The sequence below is a fragment of the Dendrobates tinctorius genome, unplaced genomic scaffold (assembly GCF_039654945.1).
Source record: "Dendrobates tinctorius isolate UK_male_01 unplaced genomic scaffold, ASM3965494v1 ptg000149l, whole genome shotgun sequence".
NCBI classification, from domain to species: Eukaryota; Metazoa; Chordata; class Amphibia; order Anura; family Dendrobatidae; genus Dendrobates; species Dendrobates tinctorius.
Genome location: NW_027361816.1, coordinates 5,406,197 through 5,427,168, shown reverse-complemented (window position 1 = coordinate 5,427,168; position 20,972 = coordinate 5,406,197). Strand labels below are relative to the sequence as shown.

Sequence of the window (20,972 nt, the reverse complement as noted above, 5' to 3'; positions counted from 1 at the left end):
CCTCCTATTTCCTGGGCTTCAACACAGCCAGTTGTAGTTCGGAAGTGCCGTCCACACGGAAAGAGATACTTGCTCCCGTGTCTCAGTGGGGTTCAGTAACGTCAGCTGATCCCCTGCTGTGTGGATGGCAGTCTCTCCTGCTGTAAACTCATTCAAAATACAGTAGGCCTCTGCCTACACCCTCCTATTTCCTGGGCTTCAACACAGCCAGTTGTAGTTCGGAAGTGCCGTCCACACGGAAAGAGATACTTGCTCCCGTGTCTCAGTGGGGTTCAGTAACGTCAGCTGATCCCCTGCTGTGTGGATGGCAGTCTCTCCTGCTGTCACCTCATTCAAAATACAGTAGGCCTCTGCCTACACCCTCCTATTTCCTGGGCTTCAACACAGCCAGTTGTAGTTCGGAAGTGCCGTCCACACGGAAAGAGATACTTGCTCCCGTGTCTCAGTGGGGTTCAGTAATGTCAGCTGATCCCCTGCTGTGTGGATGGCAGTCTCTCCTGCTGTCACCTCATTCAAAATACAGTAGGCCTCTGCCTACACCCTCCTATTTCCTGGGCTTCAACACAGCCAGTTGTAGTTCGGAAGTGCCGTCCACACGGAAAGAGATACTTGCTCCCGTGTCTCAGTGGGGTTCAGTAATGTCAGCTGATCCCCTGCTGTGTGGATGGCAGTCTCTCCTGCTGTCATCTCATTCAAAATACAGTAGGCCTCTGCCTACACCCTCCTATTTCCTGGGCTTCAACACAGCCAGTTGTAGTTCGGAAGTGCCGTCCACACGGAAAGAGATACTTGCTCCCGTGTCTCAGTGGGGTTCAGTAATGTCAGCTGATCCCCTGCTGTGTGGATGGCAGTCTCTCCTGCTGTCACCTCATTCAAAATACAGTAGGCCTCTGCCTACACCCTCCTATTTCCTGGGCTTCAACACAGCCAGTTGTAGTTCGGAAGTGCCGTCCACACGGAAAGAGATACTTGCTCCCGTGTCTCAGTGGGGTTCAGTAATGTCAGCTGATCCCCTGCTGTGTGGATGGCAGTCTCTCCTGCTGTCACCTCATTCAAAATACAGTAGGCCTCTGCCTACACCCTCCTATTCCCTGGGCTTCAACACAGCCAGTTGTAGTTCGGAAGTGCCGTCCACACGGAAAGAGATACTTGCTCCCGTGTCTCAGTGGGGTTCAGTAACGTCAGCTGATCCCCTGCTGTGTGGATGTCAGTCTCTCCTGCTGTAAACTCATTCAAAATACAGTAGGCCTCTGCCTACACCCTCCTATTTCCTGGGCTTCAACACAGCCAGTTGTAGTTCGGAAGTGCCGTCCACACGGAAAGAGATACTTGCTCCCGTGTCTCAGTGGGGTTCAGTAACGTCAGCTGATCCCCTGCTGTGTGGATGGCAGTCTCTCCTGCTGTCACCTCATTCAAAATACAGTAGGCCTCTGCCTACACCCTCCTATTTCCTGGGCTTCAACACAGCCAGTTGTAGTTCGGAAGTGCCGTCCACACGGAAAGAGATACTTGCTCCCGTGTCTCAGTGGGGTTCAGTAATGTCAGCTGATCCCCTGCTGTGTGGATGGCAGTCTCTCCTGCTGTCACCTCATTCAAAATACAGTAGGCCTCTGCCTACACCCTCCTATTTCCTGGGCTTCAACACAGCCAGTTGTAGTTCGGAAGTGCCGTCCACACGGAAAGAGATACTTGCTCCCGTGTCTCAGTGGGGTTCAGTAATGTCAGCTGATCCCCTGCTGTGTGGATGGCAAAGTCTCCTGCTGCCTACACAGTCGTACCACTACTGATTTTTAACCGTGCTCCAATTAGGCCTGTGGCTCCACTGTCTCTCGTATTTCCCCTGTCCTCCGACCCTGCCAGTTACAGCTCCGAAGTGGCGTCTGCACAATCCACACTTGTTCCTGTGTTACAGGTGTTCAGTCCGGTCAGTTAATCCCCTGATGTGTGTCCGGCAATGTCGCCTGCTCTGTCCACATTCCCATTATGGGAATGTGGACAGAGCAGGCGACATTGCCGGACACACATCAGGGGATTAACTGACCGGACTGAACACCTGTAACACAGGAACAAGTGTGGATTGTGCAGACGCCACTTCGGAGCTGTAACTGGCGGGGTTGGAGGACAGGGGAAATACGAAAATCAGTGAAGCCACAGGCCTAAGTGGAGCTTGGTTCAAATTAGTAGTCTACAACCGATCTTAAAATTTCTTCAATGCAGCCTCAGCCTGCTCCGTGCTTGTCCCTGGGCTTCAACACAGCCAGTTGTTGCTCGGAAGTGCCGTCTTCACAGAGTAAAACACTAGCTCCTGTGTTTGTGGGGTTCAGTAACGTCAGCTGTTCCCCTGCTGTTTTGATGGCAATCTGTCCTGCTGCCTCCCAATTGACAGCACATCAGGCCTCAGCCTGCTAAGTGCTTGTCCTGGGCTCCAACATCGCCAGTTGCTGCTCATAACTGACTTTGGCACGGGTACTCCCTCCTGCCCAGCTTGGTTCCAGCCCTGCCTGCTGTTTCCGGGAAGTGTCAATGTCAGTTTGCCACCCCAAGTTGCCATGTCGTGTTGCGGTTGGGTTAGCCGAGGCTAGGGTGCCAGCAGTTTAGGTGCTTCCTATGTGGACTGCGGGTTCTGGTAAGAAAGGTTTGTTCCATAGTGCCAGTAGGACAAGCACCCCCTGTAGGACTGTGTGATTCGGTAACTGCGGCCAGCTTGCGGCATGCCAACTTTGCTTTTCAGGGGTAACTTCTGATACCCCTCCGGGTTCCAGCACCATCAGCTGGTTCTCATCAGAGCCTTTGGCCTAGGTGCCTCCATCTCGGTATCCGAGTTCTGGCAACGTCTGCTGGTCCTTGGTAGTGCTTTGTAGCACAGGTACCTCCTGCTTAGTAACCGGGTTCCAGCACCGTCAGCTGGTCCTCGGTTGTGCCATTGGCTCTTATTCCTTCTGCTGCCCCTCCGGGTGCCAGCACTGTCAGCTGGTCCTCGCTATTTCCATTTGCTCTTGCAGCTTATGCTACCCCTCCGGGTTCCAGCACCGTCAGCTGGTTCTCGTCAGAGCCTTTGGCCTAGGTGCCTCCATCTCGGTATCCGAGTTCCGGCAACGTCTGCTGGTCCTTGGTAGTGCTTTGTAGCACAGGTACCTCCTGCTTAGTAACCGGGTTCCAGCACCGTCAGCTGGTCCTCGGTTGTGCCATTGGCTCTTATTCCTTCTGCTGCCCCTCCGGGTGCCAGCACTGTCAGCTGGTCCTCGCTATTTCCATTTGCTCTTGCAGCTTATGCTACCCCTCCGGGTTCCAGCACCGTCAGCTGGTTCTCGTCAGAGCCTTTGGCCTAGGTGCCTCCATCTCGGTATCCGAGTTCCGGCAACGTCTGCTGGTCCTTGGTAGTGCTTTGTAGCACAGGTACCTCCTGCTTAGTAACCGGGTTCCAGCACCGTCAGCTGGTCCTCGGTAGTGCCATTGGTTCTTGTTCCTTCTGCTGCCCCTCCGGGTGCCAGTACCGTCAGCTGGTTCAAGAGGACAAAGAACAGGAAGACAACCACCAAGATGCAGAACAACAAGAGAGAGAAGACAAAGCATAAAAAAACAAAGCAGAAGAACATTAAGCATAAGACTAATACTCTGAGCAAATGATATTATCTTATTTATAAGCAGAAGAAGACTAAGCAGTGTTTTTTGAGGTGAGTCCGTTCCTCCTCGTGGTGCCCCTGGAAAAGGCCTGCTGCTGCAGGCCAAACTGAACGCGGACAAATCCTGTTGTAAATCTTTTGTGACAGGCAGAACGGAAGGTGTAAACTTCTAACTTTTCTAGATAACAACTACAGGAATGCCTGACACAAACAAGAATATGATGAAGAAGAATAGGAAGAAGATGAAGAAGCTGAATATGTAGAATAATAATTGTTGAATAAGAAGAATATGAAGAATGTAAGAAAAGGAAGAAGAAGAAGAAGAAGAAGAAGAAGAAGAAGAAGAAGAAGAATGTAAAAAAAGGAAGTAGAAGAAGAAGAAGAAGAAGAATGTAAAAAAAGGAATAAGAAGAATGTAAAAAAAGAAGTAGAAGAAGAAGAATGTAAAAAAAGGAAGTAGAAGAAGAAGAAGAAGAATGTAAAAAAAGGAAGTAGAAGAAGAAGAAGAAGAATGTAAAAAAAGGAAGTAGAAGAAGAAGAAGAAGAAAGAAGAAAGAAGAAGAAGACATACATGTCTGGCAAAATATAAATGAGGCTAACATAGTCAATATCTTTGTAACTCCTAACATCTTTAAAAAAAAAGTTTAATTCCTGCTATTCCATTTGATTGGGCTAAACCTCTATGGCTTTAATGTCTCCTCCACCTCCCACAATACATTCTACATTATTCTTAGTTGTTTTTCTTCATGTAGAATTAACCTACAAGGAAAGAAAGGTTTTTTTTTAATTCCGATATTTTGGCCCCATTGACTTGCATTGGTTCCCGGTATCGGAATCGGCGATACCGATACTTTTTTTTAAGATCGGCCGATCCATTCCGATCCGATATTTTCAAGTATCGGCTGGTATCGCTCAACTCTAGTTAGGGCACAAATCTTTCACACTCTGTCATCCTGCCAGTGTACTCTGCCTTGAGGTGACATAAAGTATAGTGCAAAATTGTCCCTCATTACTGAAACCGTCACAGAACTTCTAGTGGTAATATTTCCAATGACAACATCCATCTTCGCCAGTAACTTGCTCTTCTCTCCAACCTGCACTTTCTCCTCTGCAACCTGTCAAAGAAGGGCTGTAGGAACATGCTATATATAGTTTTCCAGTAGCCAATCCCGTTCGGAAGGCCACAAGGGTCAATTTTAAAAACCAGATCCGGCGTAATCCGTCGAAAAACGGATAGAAAAACGGATGAACCGGATGAGACGGATCCGGTTTTGTCTGTCAAGAACAAGACGGATCCGGCAGAAAACCGGATCTGGCACATCAGGTTTTACAAAACATTTGCCGGATCCGGCATTCCGGCACGACGCCGGATCGCGCCTGACGCCGAAAACCTGATGTGTGAAAGTAGCCTAACTGTTCTGAACCACTGATAAGGACATTCAGGCAGTGTTGGACTGGGATGCCAAGGGCCCACCAGTAGCAAGACACCGCTTTTCAGCTATGTACAAATGTGACATTATCCTCAATCACAAATTTATGTAACAATGAGCTGGGTAGATTGTAAATGAATAAGATGCCGCCTCTGTACATAGTGATTCAAGTGTATTGTGCCAAGTGCTGTTCAAATAAGAGAGTGGTGGCCCACTCCTCCACAGGGGATTCTCCTGTTCTCCTGTGGGCCAGTCCAAGCCACTGCATGCAGGCATGGAGTACATCAGTATTTGTAAGCCAAAACCCAGAGTGGTTCAAACATGCAGAATTGGTGCTCTTGTTTCTATTATTCCTTGTCCTCTGATTGTTCCTCACCGGGTTTTGGCTTACAAATTCTGAACAAAAATACTTAACAAATACAGATAGTGTGGCCGTAGGCTTAGAGCATAACTGGACTGCTTTTCTCACATGAGAGAATATATGTATATGTGCATGAGTCCTTACTCAGGTGGGACATTGTTATTCTTTATCATAGGACTTATTTCTCATTATTACCATTCTTTAAAGGGGTTGTCCAGTACTTTAAATTAACCCCCCAATATATCCTCCCAGGGCCCCTAATGAATTTTACAAATACCTCATGTGGCCATTCATTGAGAAAGTGCGCAATGGATGCTGGGTGTGACACGGGGGTAACCTCGCCCACAACCCAGCAGCCACCGCGGGGACCCAGCACTGAGTCACGCCTCACTTAACGTGACGCCAGTGCTGGGTCACGTGCTGCCTGTGAGCAGCCACGGATACCGCCGCTCACAGGCAGGATAGGCAACATAAGGTAGTTACAAAATTCATTAGAGGCCATGGGGGGGATACATTGGGGGGTTAATTTAAAGTAGTGGACAACCCCTTTAACCATTGTTCCATTCTGATCCTCCCCCCTCTTTTCCTTTTCCATCTCACACAATTGTGTATCTTATACAATATATTTTTATTTTATCTACACATTGTGTAGTATTCTGTAATATTCATCTATGCAAATTTAGGCTATATCATTTTTAAACCAGTTTTCAACACCTTCTGAACACCGCACATGTATGGCACATGTCAGATGCAAGTGTATGGATTGAGATTAGGAGCTGAACTGTTGGGAGGGCTCATGGGTTGCCATGACAGTCTGCTGAATGCTGGTTTCATAGGAGACTGTGATTTTAGTTATGTAAATGCAATATGGAAAACGTGATCAGATGATCACAGGTATAACTCTAGTGAATGGAAAAATGTGAAAAATAATGTAAACATTTAAAAAAAGGAAAAAACTTCAATCAACCCCCTTTTTTCTCCCATACAGAAATTTAATTTTTTCCCAATTTTCCAGTACATTGTATGGTAAAATAAAAGTTGTCATTTAAGACTACAAGTCATCTTGCAAATATTAAGCCCTATGTCAACGGAAAAATAAAAAATTACAACTTCGAAAAAGGAAAGGAAAAAATGGACAAAAAAAAAATCACAAAATATAGGGGTTAATGTATCTTCAGCAAAGTTTGTTTTTAACTTGAAATAAGCATAATAAGGATCAAGCTCCTGCCCCCCGCCAGCATACTAGGTAATTTACTGCCTCATACTATTATTTGGGGTGCGGTGGCTCTTTACTTCTTATTTATAGGCATATAGAGGGAATGTGCAATAATTGGGATTATGCAATTGCTACAAGCAGTTGCATTGGCTGTTGGTGACTATTGGTCACCTCTCCTAGTACTGCACTTTACGTGGCTTATTATATACTGCGTTATGTGACGTTAATGGCTTTTGGTGAATTTATGCCCAATTGCTTTAGCAATATAATATTAACCCTATATACTATCTTTTGTTTATATCCCATTTGCTATATATTATCAAATCAAATCAAATTTATTATCGCCAAGTACATATTACATATATACAAGGAATTCTTTGTGGCAAAGAGGCAACATAATATATAACAACAGATACAACAAGTAACATCTAACAAGACAGATACAGTATATAGTCTACACATGACGATTTAATTGTTGAACAGAGAGTGGATAGAAGCTGTTCATATGGCGGTTGAAGCGACGTCCTGAAGGGAGTAGTTGGAATGAGGAGTGTCCCGGGTGAGAGGGATCGGATGAAATTTTCAATGCGTGGGATCGAATACTCTTATCAAAAAGATCCTGGATTTTGGGCAGGGGGGAACCTATAATTCTCTCTGCTGTTCTGAAAGTCCTTTGTAAGCGGAGTTTGTCATGCGCAGTGGCTCCCCCATACCAGACTATCAGAGAGGAACAAATTACAGATCTGATGACAGCATTAAAGAATAAGATCAGCAGATTCTTAGACAAACCATATCTTTTCAGCTGACGCAGGAAGAACATCCTCTGTTGTGCTTTTCTTATAACAGCATCCACATTTTTCCCCCATTTAAGATCATGAGAGATGATAACACCAAGGAATTTGGTCTCTGTGACCCTAAGAACCACTTCGTCATGGATGTAGATTGGAAGTATCTCATGTTGATCTTTCCTAAAATCCACAACCATCTCAGCAGTTTTTTTAGTGTTGAGTACAAGATTATTGGCTTTACACCAGTCACATATTCTTTCCACCTCACTCCGATACAAGTCTTCAGCATTTCCCCTGATGAGACCAATCAGTGTCATATCATCGGCAAATTTCAAGATTTTTACTGAGTCTGCTGAAGAGATGCAATCATTCGTATAGAGAGAAAACAGTAACGGGGACAAAACACACCCCTGAGGTGCCCCGATGTTTGTGACCAAGGTGTCCGAAGTGAATGGTCCAACTTTTACACTCTGTATCCTGGCTGTCAGGAAGTTATAAATCCACAAGCATAAGTTAAGAGGGACTCCAAGAGCTACCATTTTCTTATGAAGTAAATTCGGATCAATGGTATTGAACGCTGAGCTAAAGTCCATGAAAAGAATCCGGACATATGAGTGCAGTTCATCTGTATGATCCAAAATGTACTTCAGTGCCAGATTGACAGTGTCGTTTGCCGAACGATTCTCCTTATAGGCAAACTGAAGCGGGTCCCATAGCTTCTGCGTGAATTTTATCAGGTGGGACATCATAATTCTTTCGAAGACTTTCATAGCTACAGATGTGAGTGCTACTGGTCTATAGTCGTTCAACTCAGAGGATCCCACTTTCTTGGGGACAGGGATAATTGTGGAATTTTTCCAACACTGAGGTACAACGCACTCTTTCAGTGACATATTGTATATATTTGTCAGTATAGGGGCAAGCTGGGTAGCACATACTTTCAGACACATTGGAGATACACCATCAGGGCCAGGTGCCTTTTTAACCTTAAGTCCCTTCAGGATGCGTATCACCTCTGCCTCGGAGATCACTACTTGAGTGTTGCACAATGAATGATCTTTATATGAACAGACTGAGGAGCTTAGAGATGAATAGCCACTGTGTGTAGAGCTTGCCTCAAATCTGCAGTAGAATTCATTTAACTCTGCTGCCAGACTTCTGCTGGGGTTCACTATAGTGGGGTGGCTTTTATAATTGGTGACCTCTCTTAATCCTCTCCATGCAGATCTATTATCTTTTGATGAGAACCTTTCCTCCAGAATCTTTGCATACTCGTGTTTGGCTAACTTGATCTCTTTAGATAGCGAGTTCCTAAGTTTCTTGAATTCAGTAATATCGCCTGCTTTATAAGCCTCCTCTTTTCTCTTACGGATCAACCTGACTTTATTTGTAAACCACGGCTTGTTGTTTCCCCGAAAGTGGACAGATTTGGATGGAATAAACGTGTCTTCACAAAAACGGATATATGAGGACACTGCATCAACCCATTCATCCAGACCCGAGCATGTTTCCTGGAATACCTCCCAGTCCGTGCATTCAAAGCATGCTTGTAGTTGCAATTTTGCCTCCTCAGGCCATGTCTTCTTTGTATAAACTGTAGGTTTGGATGTTTTCAACCTTTGCCTGTAGGCTGGAATTAAATGAATTAGACAATGATCTGAAAAGCCCACTGCTGCTCTCCTCACTGCCCTGTAGGCCCCTTTTATGACTGTATAGCAGTGATCAAGCGTATTGTTCTCTCTCGTGAAGCAGTTTATATGTTGAGTAAATTTGGGGAGATCCAGGTTGAGTTTTCCTTGGTTAAAGTCCCCCATTACGATCACAAATGCTTCTGGAGATCCTTTCTCCCATTCTGATATTTTGCATGCTAATTCACCAATAGCAGCTTTAACAGATGCTTGGGGGGGAATATATACTGCAACCAGAACCATAGATGAAAACTCTCTTGGAGAGTAAAATGGTCTACAATTGAGTGCAAGGTACTCTAGATCTGGAGAGCAGCCTTTTCCCAGTATGTTAACATCACAGCACCAGCTAGTGTTGATGTAGAGACATACCCCACCCCCCCTTTGTTTACCTGAAGCTACACAATCACGGTCAGCTCTGTAGATAACAAAACCAGGTAGATCCAGACTACAATCAGGGATGGTCTCATTCAACCAGGTCTCAATAAAACAAAGAGCAGCTGAATTGGCCATATCAGATCTCATGTTACAAAGTAAGTTCAGATCCTCCATTTTGTTAGATAAGGAACGGACATTAGCCAAGTGGAGTGAAGGAAGAGCTGTTCTGAACCCTCTCCTCCGAAGGCGTGCCAGGACTCCTCCTCTCCTACCTCTCTTGCAGTACACCTCCACAGGTTTCACAGAAGTAATGGATTTTATGTACTCAATTGTTGAATTAGCAATCATGCTCCAAGAAGGGGAGTCCATGAGAAATTGCGGATGATTCCAGAATAATAAATCGTCCCTTGAAATCATAAGAGTAGGTTTACAGAGTGCAGTGGCCATGACTACACTCAGCTTGTAGCTATAAAGACTGAACAGTCACAGCTTAGCAAAGTTAAATGTACAACTTTCCATAAAGGGTGCTTCCAGCACTGCTGGGGGGGAGGGCATGGGTGCAACAAGACAGGGACATCAGGGGACATGCCAACAGTCAGTCCAAACCTGCCCAGCTCACCCCTTCAGCTCCACCTGGACCACAAGATCTCCAGAACATCTCCAGCACCGCACACTCCACCAGCTTTCCTATCCCGGGATCATCTGCATTCTGGAAATGGGTACAAGTTGTAGGAAAGTTGGCAGGCAGCTAGCAGCTTCACTCTCCCCCAGCTGAAACCAGGCACGGAGCTCCACGAGGACAGAAAGACACCGGTCCCAGCTGGTCGCAGTCTCCACACTACTCCCAGCTCTGCCGAATCCTGTAGCCCTACAGCTCCACGTGGACCACAAGATCTCCAGAACAACTCCAGCACCGCACACTCCACCAGCTTTCCTATCCCGGGATCATCTGCATTCTGGAATTGGTTACAAGTTGTAGGAAAGTTGGCAGGCAGCCAGCAGCTTCACTCTCTCCCAGCTGAATCCAGGCACAGAGCTTCACGAGGACAGGAAGACACCAGTCCCAGCTGATCGCAGTCTCCACACTACTCCCAGCTCTGCCGAATCCTGTAGCTACGCAATGGTGAGTGCTCCAAAGGGAGAATTAACAATTAAACGGGGTAAAAAACTAAAAAAACTCAGGAGCCTCATTCCAGAGCAGCCATCTCCTCGGCGCTCCTCTGTTGTTTGGTGAGTGTATATTGTATGATTGTAGTTTTCATTTATCCCTGTCCGGCACTTGCCTTGGTGCGCTGGGTACTGACCTACTTGAAGAGGTATTGTCACAGGGTTCATCCCCAAGTACATGGCGTCCGTGTGCACACTTCTCCAAGAAACCGTCGTCCGCCGAGAAAGACTATGACATTGGTAATAGGGAACTCTTGGCAAAAAAGTGGGCCTTTGAGGAGTGGCATTACTTTTTGGAGGGGGGCAGGTCATCTGGTCATGGTAATCACTGATCATAAAAATTTTATGCATTTGGAATCTGCCAAACATTTGACACATAGACAGGCAAGATGGTCATTATTCTTCAGAAGATTCAACTTTGTTTTAACTTAAAACCCGGGGCATAAGAACATTAAGGTGGATGCTTTATCTCATGTTTTTCTGTGGGCGAGGAAGTGGTTAAATTGTGAAATTACATGGGATTCCATCTGATATATCTGGCAAGGTGTTCTTAACAATTTAAGGAGGATAGGGTCCAAATATAAGAGTATGGCTGATTGGAAATGCTTGGTGGCTCTGCACCTGACTGTTAGTGATTTTGTGTGGTTGTCCTCGAAGAACATTAAGTTGAAAGTTCCTTCTTGGAAACTGGGACCCTGGTTCATTGACCCCTATAAAATAGTTGCTGTCATTAATCCAGTAGCATTTTGCCTTGGTTTACCAGCTACTTTCGAGATTCAGAATTTGTTCCACAGATCACCTCAAGAAATATATTGCTTCCACCTTCCCCAGTCATTGCTAATGGGAATCTGGAATTCCAGATAACAAAGATTACTCTGGGTACCAGCATCAAATATACATGTGAACAGGTTGATCCGGTCTTCTTACACTTCACATCCAGATAAACCTGGTTCCGAAGGTCCCTGTTAGGAGAGTGGTTACTGTCATGGGGATACCGCAACAGAAAGGGGCCAGAAGATTTCAGCATCTGGTTTCATAAACTCCTGCTCTGATTAGAACAACTTCACCATCTTATTAAACAGTGCAAGTTTTTCCCTGCTGGCAGTGCAAGGGTTAATCAGTTCAGTTGAAGCTCTTGGAGCTCTCCAACCTGGATTGTCTCAGCTCTTCAGTGTTGGACACTCCTCTCTGCTATATATGCTCGCCACTGACACTTAAGAAATGGCCGGAGTGAGCCTCCTGACTCCCTGGAGGAGGCGTGGGTGGAGGCCATCATGACGGGGGGGTTGGAAGTTTGTAGTGAGGGAAGGGTTAAAGGGGAGGGGGAGCTGGGGGGTATTTAAGATAGGGACTGGGGGGTTCCCGCCCTCTGTTCCTGTTTTTCCCAGCTCCAGAACAGTCCCACAAGCTTACCGGGATGTCTGGAGTGGATCAGGCCCTGGACAGACTTCGGGCGGCAGCGGCAGAGCAGCCTCCTGGATGGTTGGAGGCTCAAGTGGCTGGCCTGCTTCAAGGGGCGCCAGCGCAGGCCGAGGTGAGGGAGCGGAGGTCCAGGCGGGTGCGGCCTCCAGAGCGGTTATCGCCCGACACCGCTCCCCAGGCCTCGCGTCGCCATCGGAGCCCCTCCCGGGACCCTCCAGGCCGCGCGACGCTGCCTTCCCCATCCATGGTGGCGCGGCCTGGGAGGAATCCTCATACGCGGCGAGGCCCTGCGGCGGCGTCCGGACCTTCGCCCCGGGGCAGGAAGGGGGCAGAGCCGGCGCGCGCCCGACATCCGGCAGCACCAGCTCCTTCGGGGGACGCGGCGGTTACGGACGTGCCGCGCGGCCTGTCCCAACTCCTAGCGTTTCGGCCGCCGGCAGAGTGGCGGCCTGCCAGGTGGCAGGGCCGGGTCCTGTCTCGTCCCCCAGCGGGGCGGGGGAACCGGTTGGAGCGGGGGGGCGCTGCTGCGCTGGCTCCGCAGCGGCGCTTGCTTCTGACCCCCTGAGCTTGTTCCACAGCCCTGGGGCTGCAGCGGGACCAGAGAGCTGCCCGGCTGTGTCGGGGCCGGCTGCAAGAAGATTTGAGCGGAGGACACTGTCGGGCTCCCAGTTGCCGTGGGGGGCCCTAGGCGGCCAGGTGCCTCGCGATGGCACATCTGGAATGACTCTCGGCGGGGGGGCCAGGAGCCTTCGGATGTGGGGGTACCGCTGCCTGGTTCACTCCGAGGGTTCAGGCCTCCTACCCCGGCATAGGCTGCGGGGGTGTTCGGGCCGCAACAACGAGGCGGTTAGTTCGCCGCCGGGAGGCGCGAGGTCCAAGAGGCGTCAGGGGATCCAGGATTTCCGGCTGGAGGGCACACAGCCCCCTCGCAGCCCGGTGAGTATGCGTCTATGTCCCCTGTTTGTCACCCGCTATTGTCTTCGTCAGTGGTGGTCGGGGGCCCCTTAGCAGAATCCAGGGGCGGTGGGTTTGAGGCTGGGTTGAGCAGTTCAGGGTCGGCCGGGGGTGTATGTGATATGCTGTCGGATGTGCGTAGCTTGCTTTTACGTTTGGAGCGGGGTTTTGTTGGGTCGTCACCGGTAGCAGCGTGGGTCGGGCCACAGGGTGGCGGGTTGGCGAGTCAGGGCGCGGCTGCTTCGGGCCCTTGTGCTGGTGAGCCGGTGTCAGTGTCGGTGCAAACCGACAGAGAAAAGGAGTGTCGTGTGCATCTGGATGATCGGGTGATCGGGCGCATGGCGAGGTGTATGTGTGCTTCGAAGGTTCGTTGAGGCCCATTTAAAAAAGGAGGTGAAAGAACGGATTTGGAAGGATGAATATGTGGAAATATTTTCGCTATTGCCTCTTGAGAAGTTTAATTTGGATAAAAGTAAGAAAGAGGATAGCAAAAAGGAAGAGGAGGAAAAGCGGAGGTGGCGCTTGATTCCTCAGACATTTGTAAATTGGCAGCAGGCTTTTGCCATTTTGGCGAGTGTTATTGGGGAACAGGCCCCCGATAATTGCTCCGCGTTGTTTTGTTATTTGAATGCTATTGGGGAGGCTTATAGAGTATATGGCGGTCAGGCGTGGCTGAGGTATGATGAGCAATTTCGTCAGAGGAAAGCTGTGAGTCCGGCTATCCGCTGGGATCAAAAAGACATTGGTTTGTGGATGCATGTGATAGCGCAAAATAAGTCGGGGAGTTCCTTTCATGGGGGGGCTGGAAGCACCAGCCAGAATAGCGGCACCTCCGGCTCTACGAGTGGCGGGGGTCAAGGGCAGTCAGGAACGCACAAGGCGGGGGTGTGCTGGCAGTTTAATGACGGCCAGTGTAAGTTCGGGGCCAACTGTAAATTTAAACACCTCTGCTCAAATTGCAATGGTGCCTCACACGGGGCATCAAAGTGTTTCAAGAAAGGGAAGTCCAAATCTGGTGGGGGTAATTCGCAAGGGGGAGACTCCAGTGAATCTGGAAAGGTTGGTCCCCTATCTAAATAGATACCCTGATAGGGTAAGAGCGGGGCTGTTGTATTCAGGTTTTAAGTAGGGTTTTCGCATTCCGGGTCCTCCGTTTGAAATCCCATTTGTTTTGAAAAATTTGCGCTCCGCCTTGGAGCATCCTTCAGTTGTTTCGGAGAAAATCTGGAAAGAAGTTTCGTTGGGTCGCATAGTGGGCCCTTTCGTGTCCCCTCCTTTTCCGAATTTGGTGGTTTACCCGTTGGGGGTGGTTCCGAAGAAGGAGCCCAATAAATTTCAGCTAATTCAGCATTTGTCTTACCCGCGTGGGAGGTCGGTTAACGACGGTATTGATCCGGAGATTTGTTCTGTGGTATACTCTTCATTTGACGAGGCGGCAAGTTGGGTCCGGAAATGTGGTCGCGGTGCCCTTATGGCTAAGACTGATGTTGAATCCGCTTTTGGTTTACTTCCGGTCCACCCAGAAAGCGTGAGGTTGTTGGGCTGTTTTTGGGAAGGCAGGTTTTTTGTAGATAGGTGTTTACCTATGGGTTGTTCATTATCTTGTGCGTATTTCGAGGCTTTTAGTTCTTTTCTTGAGTGGGTCGTGTGTGACGTTTCTGGTTGTGATTCGGTGGTTGATTATTTGGACGATTTCTTGTACATTGGCCCGGCTGATTCTTCACGTTGTTTCAGGATTTTGAAAGCGATTGAGTGGGTGGCAGATCGGTTCGGGGTCCCGTTGGCGCCCGAAAAAACTGAGGGCCCAAGTACGTGTTTGTGTTTTCTGGGGATCGTCATCGATACTGTCGAATGGGAATTTCGGTTGCCTGAGGACAAGCTAGAAGATTTGAGGTCTGAGGTGGTTTGAGCACGTCGGTTGCGAAAAATTTTGTTGCGGGATCTTCAGTCGCTGTTGGGAAAGCTTAACTTCGCTTGTCGGGTGATGCTGATGGGTCGAGTTTTTTCACGTAGGCTGGCTAGCGCTACTTCGGGGATTCGGGCTCCTCGTCATTTTGTGAGATTGTCGGCGGAGCTCAGGGCTGATTTGGTGGTCTGGGAGTCCTTTTTAGAGGAGTACAACGGTCGTTCGTTGGTAATGGCTGATGAGGTTTGTAACGATGCTTTGGATTTGTTTACGGATGCGGCGGGTGGATTCGGTTTTGGTGCCTATTTTGGAGGGCAATGGTGCGCCGCTCAGTGGCCCGCTGCATGGGTTTCGGCGGGGTTGGTGCGTAACATCACGTTGTTGGAGATTTTTCCGATTCTGGTGGCAGTACATTTGTGGGGTCAGGATTTTCGGAATCGGCGCGTTCGTTTTAATTGCGACAACATGGGTGTTGTGAGCGCGATTAATGGTCTTACTGCATCGTCCCCTCCAGTTGTCAGGGTTTTGCAGAAGTTGGTGCTATCATGCTTGTCTTTGAATGCGCATGTGACTGCGACGCATGTGCCTGGAGTGAAGAACGAGATAGCTGACTCTCTCTCTCGTTTGCAGTGGGATCGTTTTCGTTTCTTGGCTCCGGAGGCAGAGTTCGAGGGTCTGATTTGTCCGGAGGAGTTGTGGAGGGTGGCTTACGAGCCGCGGAGTCACTGATTGTATCGTCATTGGCACCAAAAACCTGGGAGGCCTACCGGAATGTGTGGCGTATGTGGGAAGAGGTCCTTACGGCTGGCCCCACCAGTGGGGTTAGGCTTGAGCAAGAGGGTTTGTTGTTGTCGTGGTTGGGGCAGGGCGCAAGCGAAGGTTGGTCTCGTGCGAAGGTGACACGTTTGTTGGCCGGTTTGTCTTTCGGTTTTCGGTTGCGTGGGTGCAGGGATTTGACGAAAACGTTTCTGGTGAGACAGGCGGTGAAAGGTTTTCACCGTTTTCGAGGGGGGGTGATTTAAGACGGCCCGTGTCGTTTAATATGCTAGAGCAATTGGGACTGGTTCTGGGATCGGTATGCGCAGATGGTTATGAGGTTGCGTTGTTTCGTCTGGCTTTTTCCTTTGCATTTTTTGGGGCACTGCAGATTGGGGAACTCGTGTCTCACAATAAAGAGTCGATGGGTGGGTTGCTAGCCACGGATGTGGTTTTGACTTCCCAGAGCGTCGAGTTTTGGCTGCGTAGGTCAAAAACGGACCAGTCTGGAAAAGGCCGTCGAGTTGTGTTGGGTGTTGTGTCTGGTTCGGGAATGTGCCCGGTTCAGTGTTTGCGTAATTTTTGGGACCTTCGTCCCAGTCTGGGCAGATCTTTGTTGTGTCACGCAGACGGTGGTAGTCTGTCTCGGTATCAGTTTGGCGCAGTGTTTAAGATGTCAATTCGGTGTTTGGGGTTGGATGATTCTCGGTTTGCCTCTCATTCTTTTAGGATTGACATGAAAACACATGAAGAAAAGAAAGTATATGCACACAAATAGGGATCACCACAAGGATATGATAATCAAAAAGTATCAATTTTATTAATGGACACAACAAACATACACTTTGTTTAAAAACAATTAAAAAGTCTGAACAACCAGACACTGATAACAAAACAAAGACAATGGGTCATTTTGATAAATAGTTAAATACTATGGGTCCCAAGGTCAACCATTCAGTATAATGCCAGGTATCTGCTAGTTACCATAACCTAGGGTCTATCAAATCAATTGTAATGACAATCATGACCTTGGATCAAAAATACCATATTATCAATAACTACTATGGTTACATAGAGATTCTACATATGCCATGAATAGAAAATTGAATACTTATCATGTTGCCAACACAAATAAACATACATTAACAAGTCCCTTTCCCTAGCATGATATCACCTGGTTTCTGAGGATGAACAAGCTACCGGGTAGGTTACATGGGACCCCCAAACCCACGCGTATCGACACAGTGATGTGTCTTTCTCAAGGTGGACCTGGTGGACATGATAAGTATTCAATTTTCTATTCATGGCATATGTAGAATCTCTATGTAACCATAGTAGTTATTGATAATATGGTATTTTTGATCCAAGGTCATGATTGTCATTACAATTGATTTGATAGACCCTAGGTTATGGTAACTAGCAGATACCTGGCATTATACTGAATGGTTGGCCTTGGGACCCATAGTATTTAACTATTTATCAAAATGACCCATTGTCTTTGTTTTGTTATCAGTGTCTGGTTGTTCAGACATTTTAATTGTTTTTAAACAAAGTGTTTGTTTGTTGTGTCCATTAATAAAATTGATACTTTTTGATTATCATATCCTTGTGGTGATCCCTATTTGTGTGCATATACTTTCTTTTCTTCATGTGTTTTCATGTCAATCCATTTATATGCACTAGGTGATCCCACCTAAATTGACATTGTGGATGGTGCCCGTTTATTCTATATCTTGTCACTCATTCTTTTAGGATTGGCGCGGCGACTGAGGCAGCCGAGCGTGGTTTGGGTCCCTCTTTCATACAGCGCATCGGCGGGTGGAGGTCTAATCGCTATCGCAGTTATGTTCGGCCTTAGGTGTGCAGGAGGTGGGCCTGGTTGGTGGAGTTCATGGGGTCGATTGAATGTTACAGGGGTTGGAGTGTTATCTTTTTGCGATATGTTTTCCTGTGAGTGTCGTTTTGTGTTTCAGGTGCGGAACCGCTGCTGGTCTGGATATTTGGTCACTCCTTTGTTTATTGGGGAGCGGTGCGAGCTGATGTCAGGAACGACGGCAGACAGTTGGGAATTTCCAGAACGGTGGCGGTGGTGCGGTGGATTGGTTTTAGGGGCCTGGTGTGGTGTCGGGTGTTGCCGGAAATTCACGAGTGTGTCCGGTTGGACCGGGCACCGGATGTTCTCGTTATTCATGCTGGGGGTAATGATTTGGCGGTCCGTCCCTTTCGGGAATTGATCAAGAACATTAAGCAAGATTGCTTGTGGTTGTGGGTAACCTATCGGGAGATCACGATTGTGTGGTCTGAGATTGTGCCACGTAGGCGTTGGCGGTCCATGAGATCGTTGGAAAAGGTCAACCGGGCCAGGATCAAGGTCAACAGAGCGGTGTCTGCTTTTATAGTTAAAAATGGGGGAGTTGCCGTGCGACATTTCGATTTGGAAAAGGGTGAGGGTGATTACTGGTTGGCGGACGGGATTCACTTGAATGCAGTGGGTTCTGATATTTGCGCTCTTGCCCTTCAGGAGGGTATAGAGAAGGCTGTCGCTTGGCGGGTTGTGGGGGTCTCGGGTCATTGAGGTGTTCAAAGGCCCCTCGTTGTGGCAGTTTTGGGGGAGGGGGGAGTCCTTGAAGTCGGTGGAAATTGGTTTGGGAGACTCTGTGGGTAGGGTCTCCTTCGTTTAAAGGTATGCTGGTCGTGATCTGGTGAAAGGTGGATGGGGAGTTTTCCGTCGGAAGAGGGCGGATCTCCAAGGAGTTTGTGGACAACATCTATTGGTGTGCTGGTGCTCCCGAGCCTGTGGGGTAACGGCTGGGAGCAAATGGTCGGGGGTTGTTCACAATATTTTGGACTATTTCACCATGATCTTGTGGCTTCAAGGACTTCTCCTTCCAGGGTTAAATTCATTGTACTCATGTTATTTATGATACAGTGTTTATTGTTTGTTTGTTGTTATAATAAAAGGCTGCTGTGGCCATAAAATTCCCAAAGAAATACCGGTCTCTGTGTATTAGTTGGCGCCGAGGTGGGGGTGGTGGTTTTATGGTCACGGTGGGGTTTTTGGGGGTAAGTCAAGATGCTTGTTATCCCCACGAGGTAAATACTTGACAATACCAACGTCAAGAATTGCCAGGGATAGTTCTTACTGCCTGGCTAGGAGTTGGAGGTGAAATTTGTGTTTGGAGTAGGCATTTGTTCCACTCTGTTATTTGGTTAGTGTATTTTGTATGATTGTAGTTTTAATTTATCCCTGTCTGTCTTCCCTTGTTTGTCTGGTTAGTGTAATCCTATACACTTCGGCCTCTCACCTTCCTGAGTGGGAGCGTGAACAATTAAGGGTAAATATAGGAGAATAGCAAGGCACGTGACTCCGGAGTCTCCACCTTCAGGAGTAATCCAGTGGACAGAGATAGACTAGGGAGCCCCTAGTTTGAGGGATTGTGTAGGCGCCCAAAGTCCCTAGTCACTACTTGACAGAAACATCATGACGAGGCCTTTATGAGGGAATGTAAAAGAGTCACAGGAGCTGTTTTTCAACACGACAATGTCAGGTATGCTACTACTGTGAACAGCCTGTATGGTTTAAATATGCTACCATGGCCTGCAGTGTCTCCTGACTTGTCTCCCATTGAGCACATCTGGGAAGTAATTTGTCGGCAATTGCAAAGAGAGCTCCAGCAGTGGATTGTGATGATTTGCCCAAATGCATTTAACATGTCAAACATTCCTCCAACAATCAGTAATAACGTAATTGATAGCAGACAAGGTGCGTAAGAGTGTGTATTTCATCGTGTGATGCTTGTACTTGATGCTGTGTAAATCAAGATTTTTGGAAAATGTTTCAATTTTTTTACCGTTTGCATATTATTAGCATGTCTATCAATTTTGTAGTTTTTATAATTCAATGAGGTTTCTTTCTTGATGTTACAATTTCAACATTTTATGTTTTCAATATGGTGAAAACTAAAATGAAAAAAGAAAAATAGAAATTGTTTGCTCAGTTTGCCTCTTAACAAGAAAATAAAAATACTGTAGAATAAACAAGCCATCAGAAAGTCTGTATGGGCATCAAAATGGTAATAACTGAAAAATAAATCCATTATAGATCTTGAAAGGGAAGAAGGAAAAATTGAATTTAAAGAGGGTCCCACCAGGACTCTGTCAAACAAGAAACTGCATAAACCAGTAGCCTTCCCTATTTCTAAGGCACAGCAATAGTCACAGTATAGCCTCCAGCGCAAGCGTTTTTCTTTCGAAGTCCAAAACTAATTTACAGGCACACACTGCAATTAACACAAAGAAGTCATGTTGCCATAATAAAATCACTGTGTGCATAGTAACTAGTGTTATTCAAATATCTGTACTGTACTGTAATGGCTTGATAAGAGATAATCATGCAATGCATTTGCCTTTTTAGTGACTCACAGGTCAAAGTACTTTGGATGGTACTGTCGTGGTCGAAGGCTATGACTGTGACTTCACAGGGCTGTTCCCCTGCCCGCTCTGGGCAACGCTGTTGTCTCAGGTACCAGCAGCGTAGACAGGTGCAGGTGATTCCAAACATTAGCAGCAATACTCCCGCGGTAACCACAAGCCTAAAGGAACAGAGAAATGACAAAGAATTGAGAGCTATTAGGTTTTTATTTTTTTTTAGTGTATTTAGTATAATATTGCTCATTCTGACTCTCATGATTATCTGAAAAACACTTTATAGATTTTATCACACTGCTAAAAAAGTAGAATTTTCTCAAGGGAATTAAAAGAAAACAATAATGCAGCCTTTTAATGTATTTTATAGCAGATTGAAGTTCTTACCAAATGTACCACTGGCTCATCCATTCTGTCTTGTGGCAGCTATTTGTTCAAGCAAGAGAAAAAAAAAATCCATTAGGACTTAGCATAGGTACTGTATTTTTTCAATAACTCATGCATGTTCAAAGTAGTATGAATTGGTCATATGGTATCCATGGAAGCCTACCTAGCATCTAAAATTGCTAATTTCGACTCCATATTGTGAAGAAATAGAGAATATAGCTGTAATGTCACCAAATACATGCACCTGCACAAAATGGGGCAGATTTACTAAAACAGTCTAACTTTAAGATATTTTAAATGTAGACAGGACAGTCTTAAAATGCCCCAAATTTATCTAAACTATTAATTTTAATTCATAAGTTTGGTGCATCTATAGACTCTGTAGTCTAAGGTTCTGCCACATGTTAATTTACTTTGCAGCAATAATATAATTTGTCACAACCTTTGAGAACATTTTGGCGGATGCTCTTGCAA

At 46.9% G+C, this 20,972-nt stretch overlaps 1 protein-coding gene across 1 annotated transcript in view; it reads right to left on the bottom strand.

Moving 5' to 3' along the window:
• The window catches only part of TMEM52B (transmembrane protein 52B), a 38,047-nt gene extending 17,529 nt beyond the window's left edge, over positions 1-20,518 (bottom strand). The window contains exons 1-2 of the mRNA XM_073546627.1: positions 20,499-20,518; positions 20,109-20,278 (exon numbers count right to left, since the gene is read on the bottom strand). Coding sequence (XP_073402728.1) covers positions 20,109-20,278; positions 20,499-20,518 — 190 coding nt within the window. The remainder of the gene's footprint in view (positions 1-20,108; positions 20,279-20,498) is intronic.
• Between the last annotated feature and the right edge of the window lie 454 nt (positions 20,519-20,972).